Source organism: Acromyrmex echinatior, chromosome 5 (assembly GCF_024713525.1).
Source record: "Acromyrmex echinatior isolate Ae372 chromosome 5, ASM2471352v2, whole genome shotgun sequence".
Taxonomy (NCBI): Eukaryota; Metazoa; Arthropoda; class Insecta; order Hymenoptera; family Formicidae; genus Acromyrmex; species Acromyrmex echinatior.
The window spans coordinates 9,363,759-9,381,495 of record NC_141856.1 but is presented as its reverse complement, the minus strand read 5'-3'; the positions used below and the strand labels follow the sequence as shown (position 1 = coordinate 9,381,495).

The 17,737-nt window shown below is 41.4% G+C and overlaps 1 protein-coding gene across 7 annotated transcripts in view; it reads left to right on the top strand.

Annotated features, from left to right (window-relative positions):
• The window catches only part of pdm3 (POU-domain protein pdm3), a 164,120-nt gene that overhangs the window by 24,900 nt on the left and 121,483 nt on the right, over positions 1 to 17,737 (top strand). The window contains exon 1 of one of the 7 annotated variants that reach the window (XM_087406171.1): positions 7,886 to 8,276. The exons of 2 other annotated variants lie outside the window; for them this stretch is intronic. In XM_087406171.1, the coding sequence (XP_087262297.1) occupies positions 8,258 to 8,276 (19 nt within the window). In that variant the 5' untranslated portion in view covers positions 7,886 to 8,257. Of the gene's footprint in view, positions 1 to 7,885; positions 8,277 to 17,737 lie in introns of those variants that run through there. 4 more of the 7 variants (XM_087406173.1, XM_087406168.1, XM_087406172.1 and 1 more) reach the window with 4 other exon arrangements.

Sequence of the window (17,737 nt, the reverse complement as noted above, 5' to 3'; positions counted from 1 at the left end):
GATTAACGACGTGACAGCAGAAGGAGAGCGATGATTCACTGAATGATTGACGATTTTACAATGAGTTCCTTTGTCGCGGCCTGGCCAATTTCACGCGATTTTACGGCGGAACCGTCGCTGGACGAATCATAAATGCAATTATTCCTTTTTTGCAATTATACTGCAAAAAGGTCTAGTTACACAGAATAATTACCATAATGTTGGAATAATTTTCTATTAAATTGTTAATGAATATATTATTACTTTATTATTAAGCGCGTACCATATGGAATGTATACTAAAAATTAAAGGTAATTCTCTTTCCTTTTAACAGAAAATATATTTGAAAAAATCAGCTTCAATATATTTTCGTACTATACTATCTTTTTCGCGATTCTAATGCTACCCTTTACGTATAAAGCTCGTAAAATGCCTGCTCAAGCTGTTCAATGAGACGCGTGCAACAAATTCGCATAATAATTATCGATCGACCGTTAATCCATCCTTTGTTTCTCCCCGCCGAGGGAAAACGAGCCGCCACAAAGCGGATCGCTTTAGTCGTCTTATACATCTCGTGGAAGTTAACAAACATTGTGTTCCTTATCTCTTCTCGGCACAATTAATGCGAGGAACCCTTTGCCCGCTCTCTCGTGCCCATCCTCCTCTTTCTTCCTTCTCTTCTTCTTCGTTTCAGCCGTACGTACCGTTCTCACCATCCCCCTTGCTCCCACCCGCGCATCGCTTCCCTCAAACCTCTTCCACCTTTTACCCCCGGCGCCTTTGGTGCTTTCCTTAACGCGGTATTACTTATGTAGATGAGCCTCGCAATTCCTATACATTATTTGCGAAGAGCCCGGCCTCGAAGGGTGGCAAAACGGACTCGAATGAACAGAAGACGAGGGGTGAGATGGGGGAGGGGGGGGCTCGGGGAGGGAGGGAGGGAGGAGGAGAGGAGTAAAAGGATCTGAAACTTTCAAGATTGCGGAGTCGACGCTTTGCAAATTCCGATTCGCGCGCCGTGGAGAATACAGTGAAAACGGAAGACTATCATCCTTATAATCGGACCCTTTTTGAATCCAGATGCATGTCATTAAATTGCATTATCTATTAATAACGAAACGAGGTGATATAATTTATCAGCATAGCCGGGCGTACTGAGTTGTTAACTAAGAATATATACGTTACAGTATATATATATATATAATGCTTAACGTGTTATTCAATTTTAACTGCAATTCAAAGAAAGCGAAGTCTCTGTTCTCGGCATAAACCTAATATAGATTTATTATGAGAATCATAGCTGAAGAGCGCGCCGTAAAATACTTTCAAGATTCATGTTACATAGAGGAAATGTTCTGAGCTCGTTTTCGTGCTCCTGCACGAATTCAACCCCTGCGACAGTTCGGGTTACGAATCAGTAGGAGATGTGACATTTTTATCGAGCCGTATATCGAAATGTAAATTTAGTTTGTAGCACCACGGCTAGGGATGGTATATATCTGTTTTACGGCCGATTTTAGTAGTGATATCCTTGCATTTAACGTGTCGCTGCGTGCAGTCGGATTCCTTCTCTTCGTCGGTTTCTCACGCATTTCGCGAGCTCCTCGTGAGCGCGAAAGCGACGGGACTCCTGGTACTTTGTTGCACGACTTTATAGTCACACAGTCGTATAACTAAAGGGACAGTGATGACTCGTAAGGCGAGTTGTTATATTTCTTCGCCCAGTCGGCCTCACGCGTTCACTATCTCCCGCTGTATCGAATTGATTATACATTGCTGGATATCCACCTTTGCATATCTATCGTTTCATTTACACGTTAAAAGTAAAACTTCTCAAATAGTAAACTTCTCAATTGACACGCAATTTTGCAGACAACAGTTTGATAAATAAGACTCGCGAAGAGAAATTGTGAGGCTCATAAATATATAATCGCAATGGAATATATTATTACACGTATCTAATTATACAGATTTTTTTCATGAGTATGCAATTTTTATGAGAACTCGTCAATGACATTTTCATCCTCGTAGAATAGTAAAATCTCAATGGAAAATGGTTAAATATTAATACGGTTTGATTTAAATGAAGAAATATTATACGACTTCCGCGCAAATCTTTTTGCTCCTCTTGCAAAGAAAAAGCACCGACCCATGAAACACATGTGGCTCTTATTTCTATTAATTCCTTCCTCGTGAATACGGTCGCTCCTGAATAAGCATCGCGCATTTACAATAAGAAGGTTTAACATTAACGTGCCAATACGCTACTGAAGAGATTCGCCACGCTATTGCGCGCCGTGAAGAGGCACCTAATGAGAAGGACACCGGGAATCTTATTGACCGTGCTTACGAATCGAATATCGATCGCACGCTACCAATTATCGGGTCGCATTATTTTCGATCGACTCGTACGACAAACGAACCGGCAATGGCACGGCACGGCGATCGCGCTCACCTGCCCTTCAGCCGGGAATATATTTACGCGGCGCGTCGAGCGCCGGGATTGCCGCGCGGCGCATAATTATCACGAAACTCACAATTTAGGCGGTCGACTTCCGTGCGAACGAATGAAACCGGTGTAACGTGAGGGGCGATGTACAAAAAAGGTCGGTGCTTGGTGAAAACGCCGAGGGAGTTGGCGAAAAAAATGCGCCTGGGCAAATGTACGAGATACACACAAGTAATGTAATTTTTATTGCGTCAACAGTAACGCGCATCGCGTAATGAACAATTTTTCGCGCTTTCAAATGAACGCGTATTTATGGCATAATTACGTAACACGGCTGTTATAAATATCGTTGACGTTGTAAGCGCGCGCGCCTACGCATCGCGTGCTACTTTCACGATTTATTTCCATTAAATTTTGAAGAGCCGCTTATACCAAGGGGTGACAGGATCGTTCTGTGTAAGGTGACGCGTAGCGCATAAGAGTGCGACCATCGGCAGGAAGTTGTCCGTCACGTCGATTCTTATTGAAACATTCACAAAAGGGCGATCGTAGCTTTATCTGCAGTTTGATTGTAGATTATTGATGTTCCTCCCCGTGTTCGTTCATCCAGGCAAGCGAGGGCCGTCGCCCGTAAAAAAAAGCCCCGAAAAATCGACGGCAAAGGGTGGACCACCCGCGCCACCCTCTGCCACCTCCTCCGCGCCCCTTCCCTCCTCTCCCCCTCCCACCCCCTCGTCCCCCGAGTCGCCCTCACCTCTCATCCTCGTCCCATGGTCTCTCCCGCCGCCGCCCCTACTACCCCCGGCCAGTCGAATGCATGTCTCTCCCTGCACTCTCTCGTTGCGCGTAAAAAAATATCTACGTCCTCCCGCCCGCGCCCACCCCGCCCGTGCACCAGGCCGCTTTTTTTCCACACACGTGCGTGAAAGCATCGCGCCCGCATACACACATACACGCACACACGTATACCCTGCAAGTACACGCGCGTAGCGCATATATACCCCCGCGCGCGCGGAGGAGACGTACGTGCGGTGTGAGGCGCGCACGGAGGATAGCCGGCGTTGTTTTCGCGTATGTAATCTCGATTCACAATCATTTCACATACTTTTGCCATTAGAGCCGATTCACAAGTGAGCAAACAATGCCTCCATTCTTCCGATCGCTACAAAAGAGTTTTTGGCACACTTTCGCGCCCATCCGAGCACACGCGCGTATAAGAGTGGTCCAGGCGGGGATGAGGACGATGAAGCGGGGGGGGGGGGGTGGGACGAAGGGTGGAGAGGGAACGAGGTAGAAAGGTAGAACGGGAGAGAGAAAGAGAGAGAGAGAGAGAGAGAAACGCGGAGCAGGAGAGTAAATCTCCTACCTACTCGGTTGCCTCTGCCTGCCCGCCTGCATCTGAATCGCATCGTCGATGCTCCGGCGCATCGGATTTCCATGCGGCTCTTCGTGACAATCGCAACCCTTTTTTACCCTAGACCGTTACGAGGAAACTTTGGCATGGTATGTCGCCACGTGTCTTGTCGTTGGTAGAGCGACAATTATCCAACCGAGGTCGGGACGCGAAATCGGTTGAAAAAAAAAAAAAAAATTTCATTGCGATTCACGTCGATTATGTCGACGGCGTTCGACGGAAGAGGCGATACGAGAGAGAGAGAAGAGCGGGGAAGGGTGGGCGGCAGAAGTGATGGCCGTTGATAGATTTTTTCTGGATACGAACGGGGCGATTTCGAAAAAAATATTTGTTGTCTTTGCAGACAATAAATATAGGCGTACGTAGGTACTCTGTTACACAGAAATCAAAATGTGGAAACACGCGCAGCACTTGAATATCAACTGAATTGGATATCGAGTGCACTCCCGGTGCTCGGGGATGATCAAATATTTTTTTCTGCTGCACCGTACTTGTTGGGGAAAAAAATGTATCCACGTCGGAGTGATCATTAGTCGCGAATTCTAAACGTAGCAGCGCAAGAAACGGCGGAGAATGTCCTACCGTTATATACCCGTTCGCGATACACGAAAAATTGTTCTGCACTGAAAACTGGAAGCTATAGTAGCGACGAGTATTTAATGGAAATTTGTCTTGAAATTTTTTCGTGCGCACAGCCGAACGGCGCTGACAATTTTTGTAAATTTTTGGCGCGTCACGCGTGACTACTTTGACGCCTCGAATTTCAACGGGCGTCATTGCTGCACACTGATATTCAAGAAACATCAAGAGCTATGTATCAAACGTGTTTCAGTTTTATTTCAAAAACGGTAATTCCTTAAACACCGTAATTTCACGTGTACAATTGCCGCACAGCGAACAACAGAATTCAGAGTTGTTGAAATTAGGCAAATTTTTTTTTTTTTTTTTTTTTTTTTTACAAAAAGACGTACGCGTTGCGGATTAATCGTCGCTCGCAAACGCGGATGATTGTAACGAAGGGAACCGAGGGCGATGCACGCGATACTCGCGCGCCGTTAGCGGCGCACGCCATTTTCGAAAAAAATTTCTCGTTCCCGACAAAACGACTCGACGCTCGCGGCCGGGCGAATCCTAAAATTCTGCCTTGAAGGGTCGTTAGGTTAACGCGGTGACATCGGAGGTGGTGGGCTGTTCGCTGTAATATATCGAATGATGAATCCTCGCATCGCAAACCCATAAAAACCCGTCAGCTCCGGACAGATACGAGATACGCCCTATTACTGTCCACCAACACCCGGGCGCCCCAGCGCCGTCCAGTTCGCAACGGCTAACTAAATTACCAGTTACATTTTTTACTGTCCGATCCCTGGGCGTTTTTTACCATCGTATCGAACGCAATGAAATGCTTCCCTAGGTCGTCGCGGCGGAGCACTGAAAGGCCGGCACCGAAAATGTTCCACGAGCTTTTTCGTGCTACGGTAAAACGATAGATTCGAAAAATAAATATGCGCTACCCCGCCCGTAGCGGGCGTAAACGCGCCAAAAAAATATGGCTCGAGATATAAATGCGTGTATTTTCGAAAATTTTCGTGGAGCACTCGCAACACCTGCCCTTAGGCGGTGACATATTTTCTACGTAGGAGTAGGAATAGTTTTATTAACGTAATACGATATTGTTATCTCCTCGCTTTTTTCCTCGCATCCGCCTGAAGCTGTGCCTGATGCGATACGAAGACACATCTTCGGCGAATGGCTCCTTAAACCTATTATGTAAGACGAGTATAATTATCAGCGTAACGTTTAATTGATGGAATTAGATCGTGCTGTAAGCATTAATAATGCTTACCAATACCATGGTGTGATACACACATCTAAACGCAGATGGTACTATTTACAGTAATTATTGCACGTTATTACGAGAATATTCCTTAAGTGACTTTAATTGGACGAGGATATAATCGTCTGCTTATTACCCGGAACTGTCTAGTTTTCTTGATGACCCGAATAACTTTCCATCTCCATTTTTAAACGAGATTATCTCGGATACTTTTCAACGATGTATTTAAGTATGAACATGATATATTTAAGTTTTCTTTTCTAGAATTTAGATTTGCGCGAATAAGCTCTACTTTACTAGAATGCCAATTCGGAAAATAAATAGAACCGCATAAAAGTCACAGCATGTAGTAGATTCGACTCCCTGTAGTCGCTTATACTCTTTTATATCACTCATATATCTGTGCATGGTCAATAAAATTACGCGAAAAATAATGTCACATTGTCGATATATCGTAAACGCGTGCGCGACAAATTTTGTGCAAATGCCCAAAACTGCGGAAGAAAAATTTATTAACTGTGAACCGTGCCGTGGATTGGTTCGGTCGGCCAGTCGAGTCGCGATTTTATTTCACGAAGAATTTTATTAGGCGCTCGCAAAATCAGCAATAACTAATATTTTACTATTTGCCGGCCCCGAGCCAAGGGACCGCGGGTTATAAAATAAAATGTTGCGCGCGTTTATGCGACTGCCGGACCACTCGTTTCGGAAGTGAGACGGTGTAAATTTTACAGTGCGCGGACGATAAACGTGTGCGCGAGATGAAACATGGTCCGAACATTTTTCTTTGCCATCCATTTGCGCGTAAGTTACGTGGTTTATTTTTTTTCACTATCGTTATCTATCCGATCGATGTCGTTTTTGAGCTAGGAACGTCTAAACATTAGTTTAGAATAGAAACATTCATTTTCGAAAAAATATATATCGTATGTATCGAGCGAAACAGTTTGGACGAATTCAAAATCCCACTTCTCAAGTCGACACCTTAATCACATTGTTGGTCCATGAAAAATGCAACAAGATATACGTCTACGCTTATGGCGGCTTCCCGGAAGAAGTAGTGCTGCGCGGTTAACCTAATTTATGCCAATATTCACCCGGGAAGGTTAAAGGTACTGCATCTTGAGAGCCATCAAGTCGTAACAGATAGTCTGTATTCGTGCCTAAGTTATGACCTCGTAGGGCTGACTTTATCCCTCGTAAAAAAGCCTGAACGGCCTTCCGAAACGAGGGAGGGCGCATAATTATTCGACGCGTCGCTTATTCCAGGCTGGTCCTTTTAACTTTACTGTCTCCTCGGACATGTATACCCGTTGAAGTAAAAACTATACGAGAGCGGCTACGTCAGTCACCAGGCGAGAATGGATCTCGGTATCAATGCGTGTGCAAACGACATCGTAGATAGCGATCGACAACGACCGAGTAGCGTCGAATATATGTTTGTCCTAATATAACGACCCAATTAGCAGGATCGTTCGAGATACGAAAAATTCGGAATAAACAGAAGGGAAAGGGCTGCGACCAGTCTGATACACCTGCCATAGTTTTTTTTTATGATTTTATGATGTTAAAATGGCAGAGCTCCCTTTAATGCATTTCATATAAAAACTTATTCTACAAAATATATTGTTTTGCATCAATGTATTCGTCGCAAAAAGTGCGATCCATAACATAACGGAGAATGGGCGAAAATAAAGTAATGATGCATGTCGCGTCGACAGTGTCTTTGTTCCTTAAATGAAAACATTAAGTATTATACTTTTGGAGAACTTGTGACGCGGGTATCGTACCATAATAAATATTAACCCTTCCGGAGGGATGCGCGCGCGAGCGCGCGTAATCAGTAAGGCAAGCGTAACTATACGGAGTTATCAAATTGATCAAGCCAAAATAATCTGTGCGAGCGGCCACCTCGGTTATGCGCCATAAACGCAGTGTATGAGCAATACCGCGTGCCACCTAACCATGTATACCTACGAATAAACTAGCCTCCACGAGGCCACCATCCGTGGGATCGCCAACACAAACGCGGGGAACATAACATAACCTGGTGTCACGCGCAGGACTTTACAACTCTGCCATCTCGTCTCGTTTCTCCTCTTCTCCTCCCTTGACTCCTCCGTTTCTCCCTCTATCCCCTTCTTACCGTCCTCGTCAGCCATCGAGCACCCTTCGTGTCGCCTTTATACCGTCCAAACGGTTCCCTCTCGATGCTATCTCTTTATCGCCTCATGTAATATCCGGGGCACTCACTGTCGTTTCAAAAATGTGCTCTCAGACCATTCGCGCTCGCAAACGGAACCGATTGGTTCCACGTGTTGACGTTTCCGCGGAAGTGTTCTCAGCATTGGTGAGAAAATAGGGCTCTCGAGACTATAACAGCCGAGAGGTGGTAGGAGAACGGTAGCTGCCATCCAAGTCGGAAAGGAGAACATCAGAGAGTTGAGAAGGAGTGGATGCGAAGTAACAACCTCCTGATACTGCGGAGAACGAGGAGTTTGTTGAAGAAAAATTTCAGTTCGGAGATTACGGAAAAAGCGAGAAGCGCGCAGCAGCAGTAAAGAGTCGCCACTCGTCGATGTCTCTACGCATTACCGGTATGTGGCTATTACATTATTACAAGATTCTAAAATAAGAGCAAATCTCATTTCTGCGTATATCTGAGGGCACCAAATTAGTTGCACCATTAACATCGACGTTTATGACTTCTAGCGTGATGATTTACATACACAGACGATTGTACATTAAAATGGAGTCTAGATAATAATTTTACGCATATAGGAATCAAATTTGGCAATCAAGTACATTGTATTGTACAATGCGTGAATATTATAGTACAATAGACGAATAAACGCGGTTCTTTTTATATCCTCTCTTCCAAAAAGTTTAACATCTTAATTTAAAAAATTTAAGAGTTTGCTCTAATTTTCCTTGTAAACAAGATAAAAATGGAGAATTTTAATTGATTAGAAATAGTAGAATCCGTCACTGCTAGCGAATGACAGAACGAGGATCGAAACTGGCCGAAGCGTAGCAAGAAGCGAAAAGAAAAACGTTCGCGAAACGGTCGAACATGGTAACACTGTCGAAGAGGCACTGAATATTCGCTGGGTGCTGGCAGATATTACTATAATGCAACTCTGGACATAAACGCGTTTACGACGCGCTGCGTTGTCATTACGCGGCCCCTGCATCGTTCGCCAGTGGCTTTAACTTTATCGGCACCACCACCAACGAGGGTCCCATCACTGACGATGCCATCGCTGTTACCAGCGTTACCACTACCAGAAACAGCAAGTAGCAACAACAACCTTTCCCTGCCGCGCACCGCGCATATAAGAGTCACGGAGACGCGCTCTGTGCTCCGAATGTTCTCTCCTTAGGCTTCCTCCTCCCTCCCCAAAGGAACACCTGTCTGTCATGCTTTACGGTGTGCTCGTAAAAATTAATCGTCTATAATTAGAAAAATCGCGAGTGCGGCACGCTGTACCATACCGGCGGTTAGCCTCGGCGCGAGGTAGAGAAGCTTCTCCCGGCTGTTTTCGGAGAGAGCTCAGAGAAACAAAGGTTTTCCGTGCGAATTTTATGACGTTAAATCGCACTAAGTACAATCGCGGCCTCGTGATCCCTCAGCTTATCTCTGCATTAAGCGGCGTCTATAAGAGATTTTAAAGCGTGAAACTTAGGCTTTAAGCTCTCAAATCGCAAGAAATTGATCAATCAAGTCACTTCTCCTCACATTCGATTTTGATTGGTCAATTTCTTACAACTTATTAAAATTTTATGAGCTTTCTACAATAAGCCATTATCTAAGTCTTAAGCCGTAAGAAACTGGACCAATCACAGTCGAATGTGAGAAAAATAATCCTTTTATGATCGATCAATTTCTCATGGCTTAAGACTAAAGCTAAGATAATAGGGAATTTTTGCAATAACGTGAATCCAGATACAGAAAACGCTAAAGTCACGTTATCCTTTTCTTAATTAGTTGTTAAGGAGATAACTTGAAAATAAGATTTACCTTAAAATTTCATTGTATAGATGCCGCTTTAGGCCTGCGGCATTAGCTAGGTTTAATTATACGAAAAAGAAACACACTTTTCACTTCAAGCCTCCTGTATATTTTTTACACCAAATTACATGGTATCAATTCACTTGCTTCTCACGTTTATAGGCATAACGCATATATAGATACGCGTGACAAGCCGGAGAAAAATGGCGAACGCTTCCGTGTAATCGTCACGTCAGTGTTACATTATACTAACGTATAGAATATCATCTACGGGGGTTCTCTCCCGCACGCATCGTCAGGGTACTGCGAGCAAGGAAGGGTTTAACGATTCGCGTAGCTGCGTCGATTTACGGCCCCTAAAACACATCGAATGCGCTTTATATGTATGTAAATTAGGTCAGGCGTTCTTCGTTCGTGGCCCCTGAACGAAATCCCTGAAACTGACGTTCACCTTCTCCGTTGTACGGCGATAGACCGGCGGGCGTCCGAGTAAAACTGAGCTCGAAGCGAAATTACGACATTTTGGTCCGCTCCAAGCGTAGGCAGCGAAACGCATAAAGACAAGTACGGGTTGCTCGACCTTCGTCAAAACGTGCGCCGCATATCGGTTTGTAGGCCCGTGAAATCACCGCGCCTCTTATAGATGTTCTCATTAGTTGGTGCACCGCACTTTTCGCACGTTATAATTAATACAAGGAGATTGTTTCAAATAATACTCAAAAATAACAAAAAAGAATATATATAATAATGTAGGAGCTTTAAAAAATAAGCTTTATTAAATTTAACCTGTTAATTCGTAACAGATTTAATATGTATTTTCATTCTTTTGCACGGAAAGAAAGGTTTTGTTAAAGTATTTAAAAATTGTAGTCATCAAGATACAGATCTGAAAATAATTTTGTTGAGACCGTCAAAATAATTATGTAAAATGTTCAAGCATAATGATAATACCGCAGAAATGCAGTTTTGATATTCTAGCAACCAGTTTTAACGTTCAATATAATTATTTTGACGGACTGACATATTTATTTTTAGATCTGTATCTGATTTTTTAAATATTCTTTAAACATTTTTTAAATACTTTAGAAAAATAATTTTTTCTACGTGATATATATGTTTTTTTATTTGTCACACATTTGAGATTGTTAAAGAAGTGACAAAAATTATGTATAAGATCTATTTTTTTTTTCTTACAATTCAATTCTCTAAGTATACCTGACATATATCCTCATTTCTATCTCTGGTTTAACTCTCCAATATGCTGGAAAAAGAATAAAATAATTTATAATAGAATGCTCTGTGATAAGTGTAAGAAATTATTCGCGTTAGTATTACCGAGAAGTTTAGAACACGCATCCGGGAACTCGGATAAGAAACGCATAATCGGTGCAATAATCATTGCATCCTTTAATTAACAATATACATGTTTATGATATTTAAGCATACAGATATGTACTTCTCTCAGGTATAAGTTACAGTCGGCAATGTTATTCCCGCGTTTCTTTTGCGAAACCGCGGCATTTAGCTGGCAATAAATTCTAACAATGCCGCTCGACTCGCGCATCTCCATCTCGACAAAGAAAGCGCGAATTTTGATTTGCGAGCGTTGGATCGTCAGTAATTTTAGTAATAGCTTACTCGTCCCCGAAGCGAACGGTTGTACTGGCAAAGTAGATATCCGCCGCTCAAAGTAACCACTTTCCAAGCAACCGCTCCTTCGTGGTAACTTCATAAAAGAGCCCCCCCGCGTTCAGATGATTCCCTATAAAACAGTATATCTCAATTCTCGAGGTACCGGCACTTGCACGTATAAGCCCTCGTGAATATAACTGGTGTTCCTGAAAGCTCTTTGACTTCTGTACGTAAACGGGTTCCGTTCCATGTGTTTTCCTTGTGAGAGGGAACAATGAAAGTTTCACAATGTGAACTGCCTGTGAACTGTCAAACTGAATGTTGCATCATGAAAACTGTGTTACAATCATTTTGTTCAATTCTTCTCTCTGTCTGTCTCTCTCTCTCTCTCTCTCTCTCTCTCTCTCTCTCTCTCTCTCTCTCTCTATCTCTCTATCTCTATCTTTCTTTCTCAAGACATGACATTCATTAGCTGTCAGCGAATTAAACAAAATGTATTATTTACTAGAATAAACAATTATTATTTTTATTTTATATTAAATTCCTTTTTTACAATTACAAATATTTACGAATTCAAATATCGAACAATTTACAGATTCGGAGATTGATGCTTATTTTTAAAAATTTATTTCCATCTTCTTTAATTAAACTTATAGTGATAATGGCGTAGAATTAAATACTCTCTTATGAATTTAGCATACGTCGGCATTGGTGTCGAAGGAAACAGTTGGCAAACTTTATGAGCACCCAGTATAATTTGAATGGGAATAGCACGTTCTAAGAGCTTGAGCGCCGCTGCCTACATAGGTTGCAGTTTGAACTATAAAACGACGTAAATTATAGCCGCGGATTGCAATATTATGAGGCTATATACGCACGTTTAATGATCGAAGCTACTGGGGAGGGAAGCGCGGCTAAATATTGTCCGGAAGCGATGTGAAGGTACGATCTGACTCGTCTTCGACTGACTAGCAAGTATTGACCGGTTGGTCACACACTATGTATCACAAATATTGCGATCGCTGAAAATAACGACAATAGATGAACAATGGAGTGAACATCTTCGAGAACAGCCAAATACCGGAATGAATGAGGACAAAATTAACGCAGGCTGTCAAATCAAATATCGCGTGAAATGAATGCATTAAAGTCTGGCAATAATTGACACCTGCTTACAACAATAAATGGGCCGAATTGTGCAAAATATTCTTATAATATAATATATATATAAAATTATATATATGTATAAAATATAAAATATTTGTTATAAATTATAGCAATTATTAACGAAAAGTTACAAAGAATTAACTGAATAACTTTTCAAGAATTCTTCAATCTTCGTTTAATTTTATTGATGCAAAGTTAAATGCAAAGTTAATTGTAAATCAGTAATAGTTGCACAAGTTTGTCTACGACTAATTAACGTAATATCTAACAGATCCTCCTTCTATCAAACATAATTGTGCAAGTGAATGCGTGTGTGTGTGTGTTACATATATAATATAAAAATTAATTTGAACTATATAAAATTTAACTATTTAAACTATTGTGCGTGTTAAATAGAATAATATGTTTTCCTAAACTCAACCGTTGAACAAAAAGATTTCACATCAGTTTAAAATTTCACAGTGAAGCGTTATACCGGATGTCTTCAGATTACGTTCTTTGTCTCTTCTTGCAAAGAGGGAGATGCGGGTAACTCATCCTTTATCATTTATAAGTGTACTACACGTTGCGATACTTATGATTTATAATGTGCATTATAACTTATCGCATTGTTATTAAGTTTTTATAATAACTTGTACATATTAGAGTAAACGCAAGCATGATGATGCTGTTTTTTAGATTATTATAAAGAAATTTGTCTAATAAATTTTTAATATGTGCGATAAATGCGATTTGCTTATAAATTGATATATATGTGCATTGTATTTACATCAAACAACAGAACTATCGAAGAAAAGATATCATGATAACATTAAAAAATAAAGAATAAGTAATGAACTTGAAATTTTTTAGAAGCACAGAAAAAAGAGAGAAACTCTACATGCCACCCAGTAATTCAATACCATCGTAAAAAGAAAGCACAGTAAATGTAAAAGGAATATTCAACTTCCACGGTGTCCCACGAAGTTCGTGCTTCGTGAAATCTTCCTCGCTGCGGCATGAAAAAGTCTCTTGATCGGAAGTGGGTATCGAAAGGATACCACAATGTTGCTATACGGTTATTATCCAACAATGAGGTGCGAAATTATCGGTCAGTGGGGAAACGATCACAAAGGGATGTTCCTTTAGATAGCTCTGTCCGAAATATCTGCCTTGTACACAGTGCTCATCTCCGAGCATTATCTTCGTCGAACACCTGCTAACGCAACCTTCTTCTCGCACAGTTGGAGGCGACATAAGAAAACAATTTTGAGAATAATCTCCCGCCATTCATTACGTGGTCACGCAAAGAAGAAGTTCTTCCGCCAGAAGCATGATACTTCTTCTTTTTCTGCTTCATCTTCGTCTTGCGGCCCGTATTGCATCCGCTGGGTGCATAAAGAAAGTCGAACATGCGAGGATCTTATATATATATATATTCGTGACAATATTCATAACATTCATCTTGATCGTCGCCAAGGATCATTATTTCGTCCGTTCCGACTCATCCTGGCGCCTCTATTCTTACTCGTCTTCATTCTCTTGGATCAGTTGCTTCTTCGTGTTTTCCAACATGGTCGGGGCCGCCGCGGCGGCGATACTTAAGAGAGCGATCACGCGAGCAACTTTGTTGTCGGGGCCTTTCGCATTAATTAGCCCTTGCAAAATTTCGCGGCCCCGTACGATGTTCCAGGAGAGGTGGGACGTAGCTGGACGAATGGTGGCGAGGGTCCAGGGTTTATACTTCTGGGAAGATGGTCGTAAAGACCGCTTGGCTTCACTGGCTCTGTTATTAGCCACGTTGCTGCGACTTAAAGCGAGCAAGGCTCCGGGAAGGATACTGACAGGGCCCCGGGGATATAATCGCGCTTTACCTTTCACCCGGGAGGAAGATCTGACTAATCTTTCTGACTTGCTACCACAGATACTACATGTTTGATTTTTATGCAAGAGGCTGTACTTAGCCGAAAAACCGATTGACGGCCAAAAACCATATTTCGCTGCTAGTAATGTTAATTAAACGAGCATGATATTACTACCATTATAAATCTAAACATTTAAATCCGAAATTGAGAAAAGAAATAAGTAAAAACGAAACATATGTAAAGTAACAAAAGTTACGGTAAAAAAGAAGTTCGAAGAAATCTATGTTCAAATCGTATTATTGTGAGGATATCTTTTATCGTCAGTCATTAATTTAATAAATGAATGCAAAGAAGTCTTTTGTTTCATATTCGTGAAACGAAAACTTGGAGGTGAGAAGTGGCGCACGACCAATGTCCTCTCACGCGAGCAAAAGGGGGAAAGGTAATGCGCGCGAGGGCAATCCCGACGGGACAGAGAAGTTTTACGCGGGGATTATCAGGAAGCGAAGCGAACGCCCATGAATACGGAGATCCTCCGATAAAAGGACGAAAAAAGAGACGACGGCGGTGGAGCTGAAAGGAAAAAGACGGGACAGCACGCGAGTGGAGAAACAAAGAGAAAGAAAGAGAGAAAGAGAGCTGGGAAAGAGTTGGTAACCCAGTGCCGCCAGGAGAGTGCCAGAGCAATGTAGTCGACCACGAATGAGCGTACCAACGGATGGAGAGGCAACACTTTGTAGTTTTAATCGATCCGGTGGGACGGGGGAGAAAGACGAAGCACCCTAGCACGGGGGATGAGTCGGCGGCGTGTGGAGAAAGAGCGAGGGAGATCGTCGGAAGGCGGGAAAAGGATGGACACGTTCGCAGGAAGTGGGACGAGTGTCGCTGATACGGTACGAGCGAGAGGGACGTCTGCGGGAAAGCGGGAAAGCGGGATAGAAGGAACAGGGCGAGAGAGTAGAGACCCACATCCTGCCGACTCCTACAACTTCAACCACCAGCTGGCTACACTCCTGCCTCCACGGGGACGAGTTATATGTGAAAAGCACGTGGACCTTTGGGTGGAAGAAGGACGGCTGTATTCATTCATTTCCTCGTATATTTCGTGTAAGAGACTTTCCCTTCTTCTACGTCGATGCTCGACGCAGGTCGACGTACACGCTCGTCGGGGAAAAAAGGATGAGCGCGATACACGCGTTGAATTTCATTGACCCTCGTGATAATGTCACTCTACATCTGTATATTAATGGTTTCGCTCTTATAAAGTTCTTTCAGTGAGATTTCTTAAAATAAAAAAGATTAAAAAAAGGATTAAAAGAGTGGGATTATTTAAGATTATGACTTGGCTAAATATTGTAGTAGGTTAAATAAATTTTTGCTAACTCTAACATTTCTCCATATTTAATTTTAAAATATCTTGATTTTATGTTACAACGTCTCTTGATGTCATATCGCGTTATTGCTTCTTCTTTATTTCATTTGACTGTTAAATCTTGATTGCATTTTTACCGTTTGATTCATTTAGATATAAATTTGTATTTTTTTTTTACTCATATTTTTTAAGAACTTATATTCATACAAAGAACGAAATTCACTCAGTAAGACATTCAATAATTATTGCGGATGACTAATATTTCCATCATAGAATCAGAGATATACCATTTTTGTCGATCATGAACCATAAAACATATGGACTTTTAAATAGGATACAGCAATTTTATGTTACAATAGTTTTTTATTTTCATATTTCATTTATTATAATATTGTACGCATAACGATTAATTCAATTTTAATATTGATAATGATTCGATCGGTATCGAAACGTCTGTAGTGTTTTTTTAAGATTAAAGTTATTGTTTCGGTTCATAGTTCTTCTTGTCTATTATTGTTAATTAAAATATCTTGTTTTACACACACACACACACACACACACACACACACGCACGCACGCACGCACGCACGCACGCACGCACGCACGCACGCACGCACGCACGCACGCACGCACGCACGCACGCACGCACGCACGCACGCACGCACGCACGCACGCACGCACGCACGCACGCACACACACACATACAAGACTTCAAATACTATATTTATTATCATTAATCTAATGATAGTTTAAAAAATAGCAAATATGATTGTTCATTGTATTAGTTATAGAGAAATATATATAAATAACTCGCGTTATTTATTTTGACAATATTCAAATTTTTAAACTGATACCTCTTTATCACCATGACTATACGACAAGTAGATTAATTAATGTTTTTATTCCAGCGGATTGTAATTTATTGAGCAAATGAATTGGAAGTTTGCCATTAGATTTTTTAAGAACATGACTAATTCCGTGTATTTTATATTGTGTATGATACAGGAAGAAACCAATTTTTAAATATATTAGATAACTATTTAGGATTTTATTAAAAAGAGGCATTAGAATTTATTAATAGGAACTGCACTCTAAATTTTTTGGAGTGAAATTTTACTTCCGAAGAGTGATAGTTGTGCTAGTCCGGCAGGAGTGAAATTTTCACTCTTAGGGAATGAAAATTCATTCCAAGTCAGAGTCCATTTTCAATCTCTGCGAAAAGTGAATAATTTCACTTTTCGAAAGAAAAGACTGAAGGTAAATGTTAAATTTAAACCCCTTTACATCCAATCTTGACAAAATTAAGTTCTTTCGACGTATTTTTGCACCAAACGAATGAATTTGGCAGAAAAAATGTCTTGTGAAGTGAGATATTAATCACTAAAGTTGAACTTTTAGGAAATTCTCTCTCTGAAGAAGCGAAGTGAGATTCACTCTTGCCGGACTGGCGCAACTTATCATTTTTCTTGGAGTGAAATTTCATTCTCAAAAATTTAGAGTGTACGAAAGAAATTTTAAGATAAAAAATAAATCAATATTTAAACCAACGGGTCATTCGAATCGTGTCTAAGGTTCGAATCATGCCGGAATATGATCAGGGTCGACGTCAGAGAAATGAGGGGAGAGCATTAAAACACTGAGGGTGTGGACGGTGTCAGTGACGTCGGCGAGGGCGGCATATAGGCAGGAAAGGGGTAAAATTCTATCTTAATAAACGCACCCTTCCAGCTCGTGCAGCGTGTAACTTCCATTCGTACGCCTACAGTTTTGTACGCGTCGGAATGGATTTGTAATCAAATCATGTCGAGTGATTTCGCTCTGATTTGGAATTAAGAACAGAACTAGAATTTATAACGGAACTAGAATTTTGATATTGAAGTCGTACGCAACGGGCAAAATAAATCAGAATTAGTTGTAGAAAGTTGTAGAAATTATGATCCTTTCGTGTGTCACTAAAAATGCAAGTCTTTCAAACGCATTATATTTTTCATAATAGTAGTTTCGCAATATACGTAATCTACTTAGATAGTT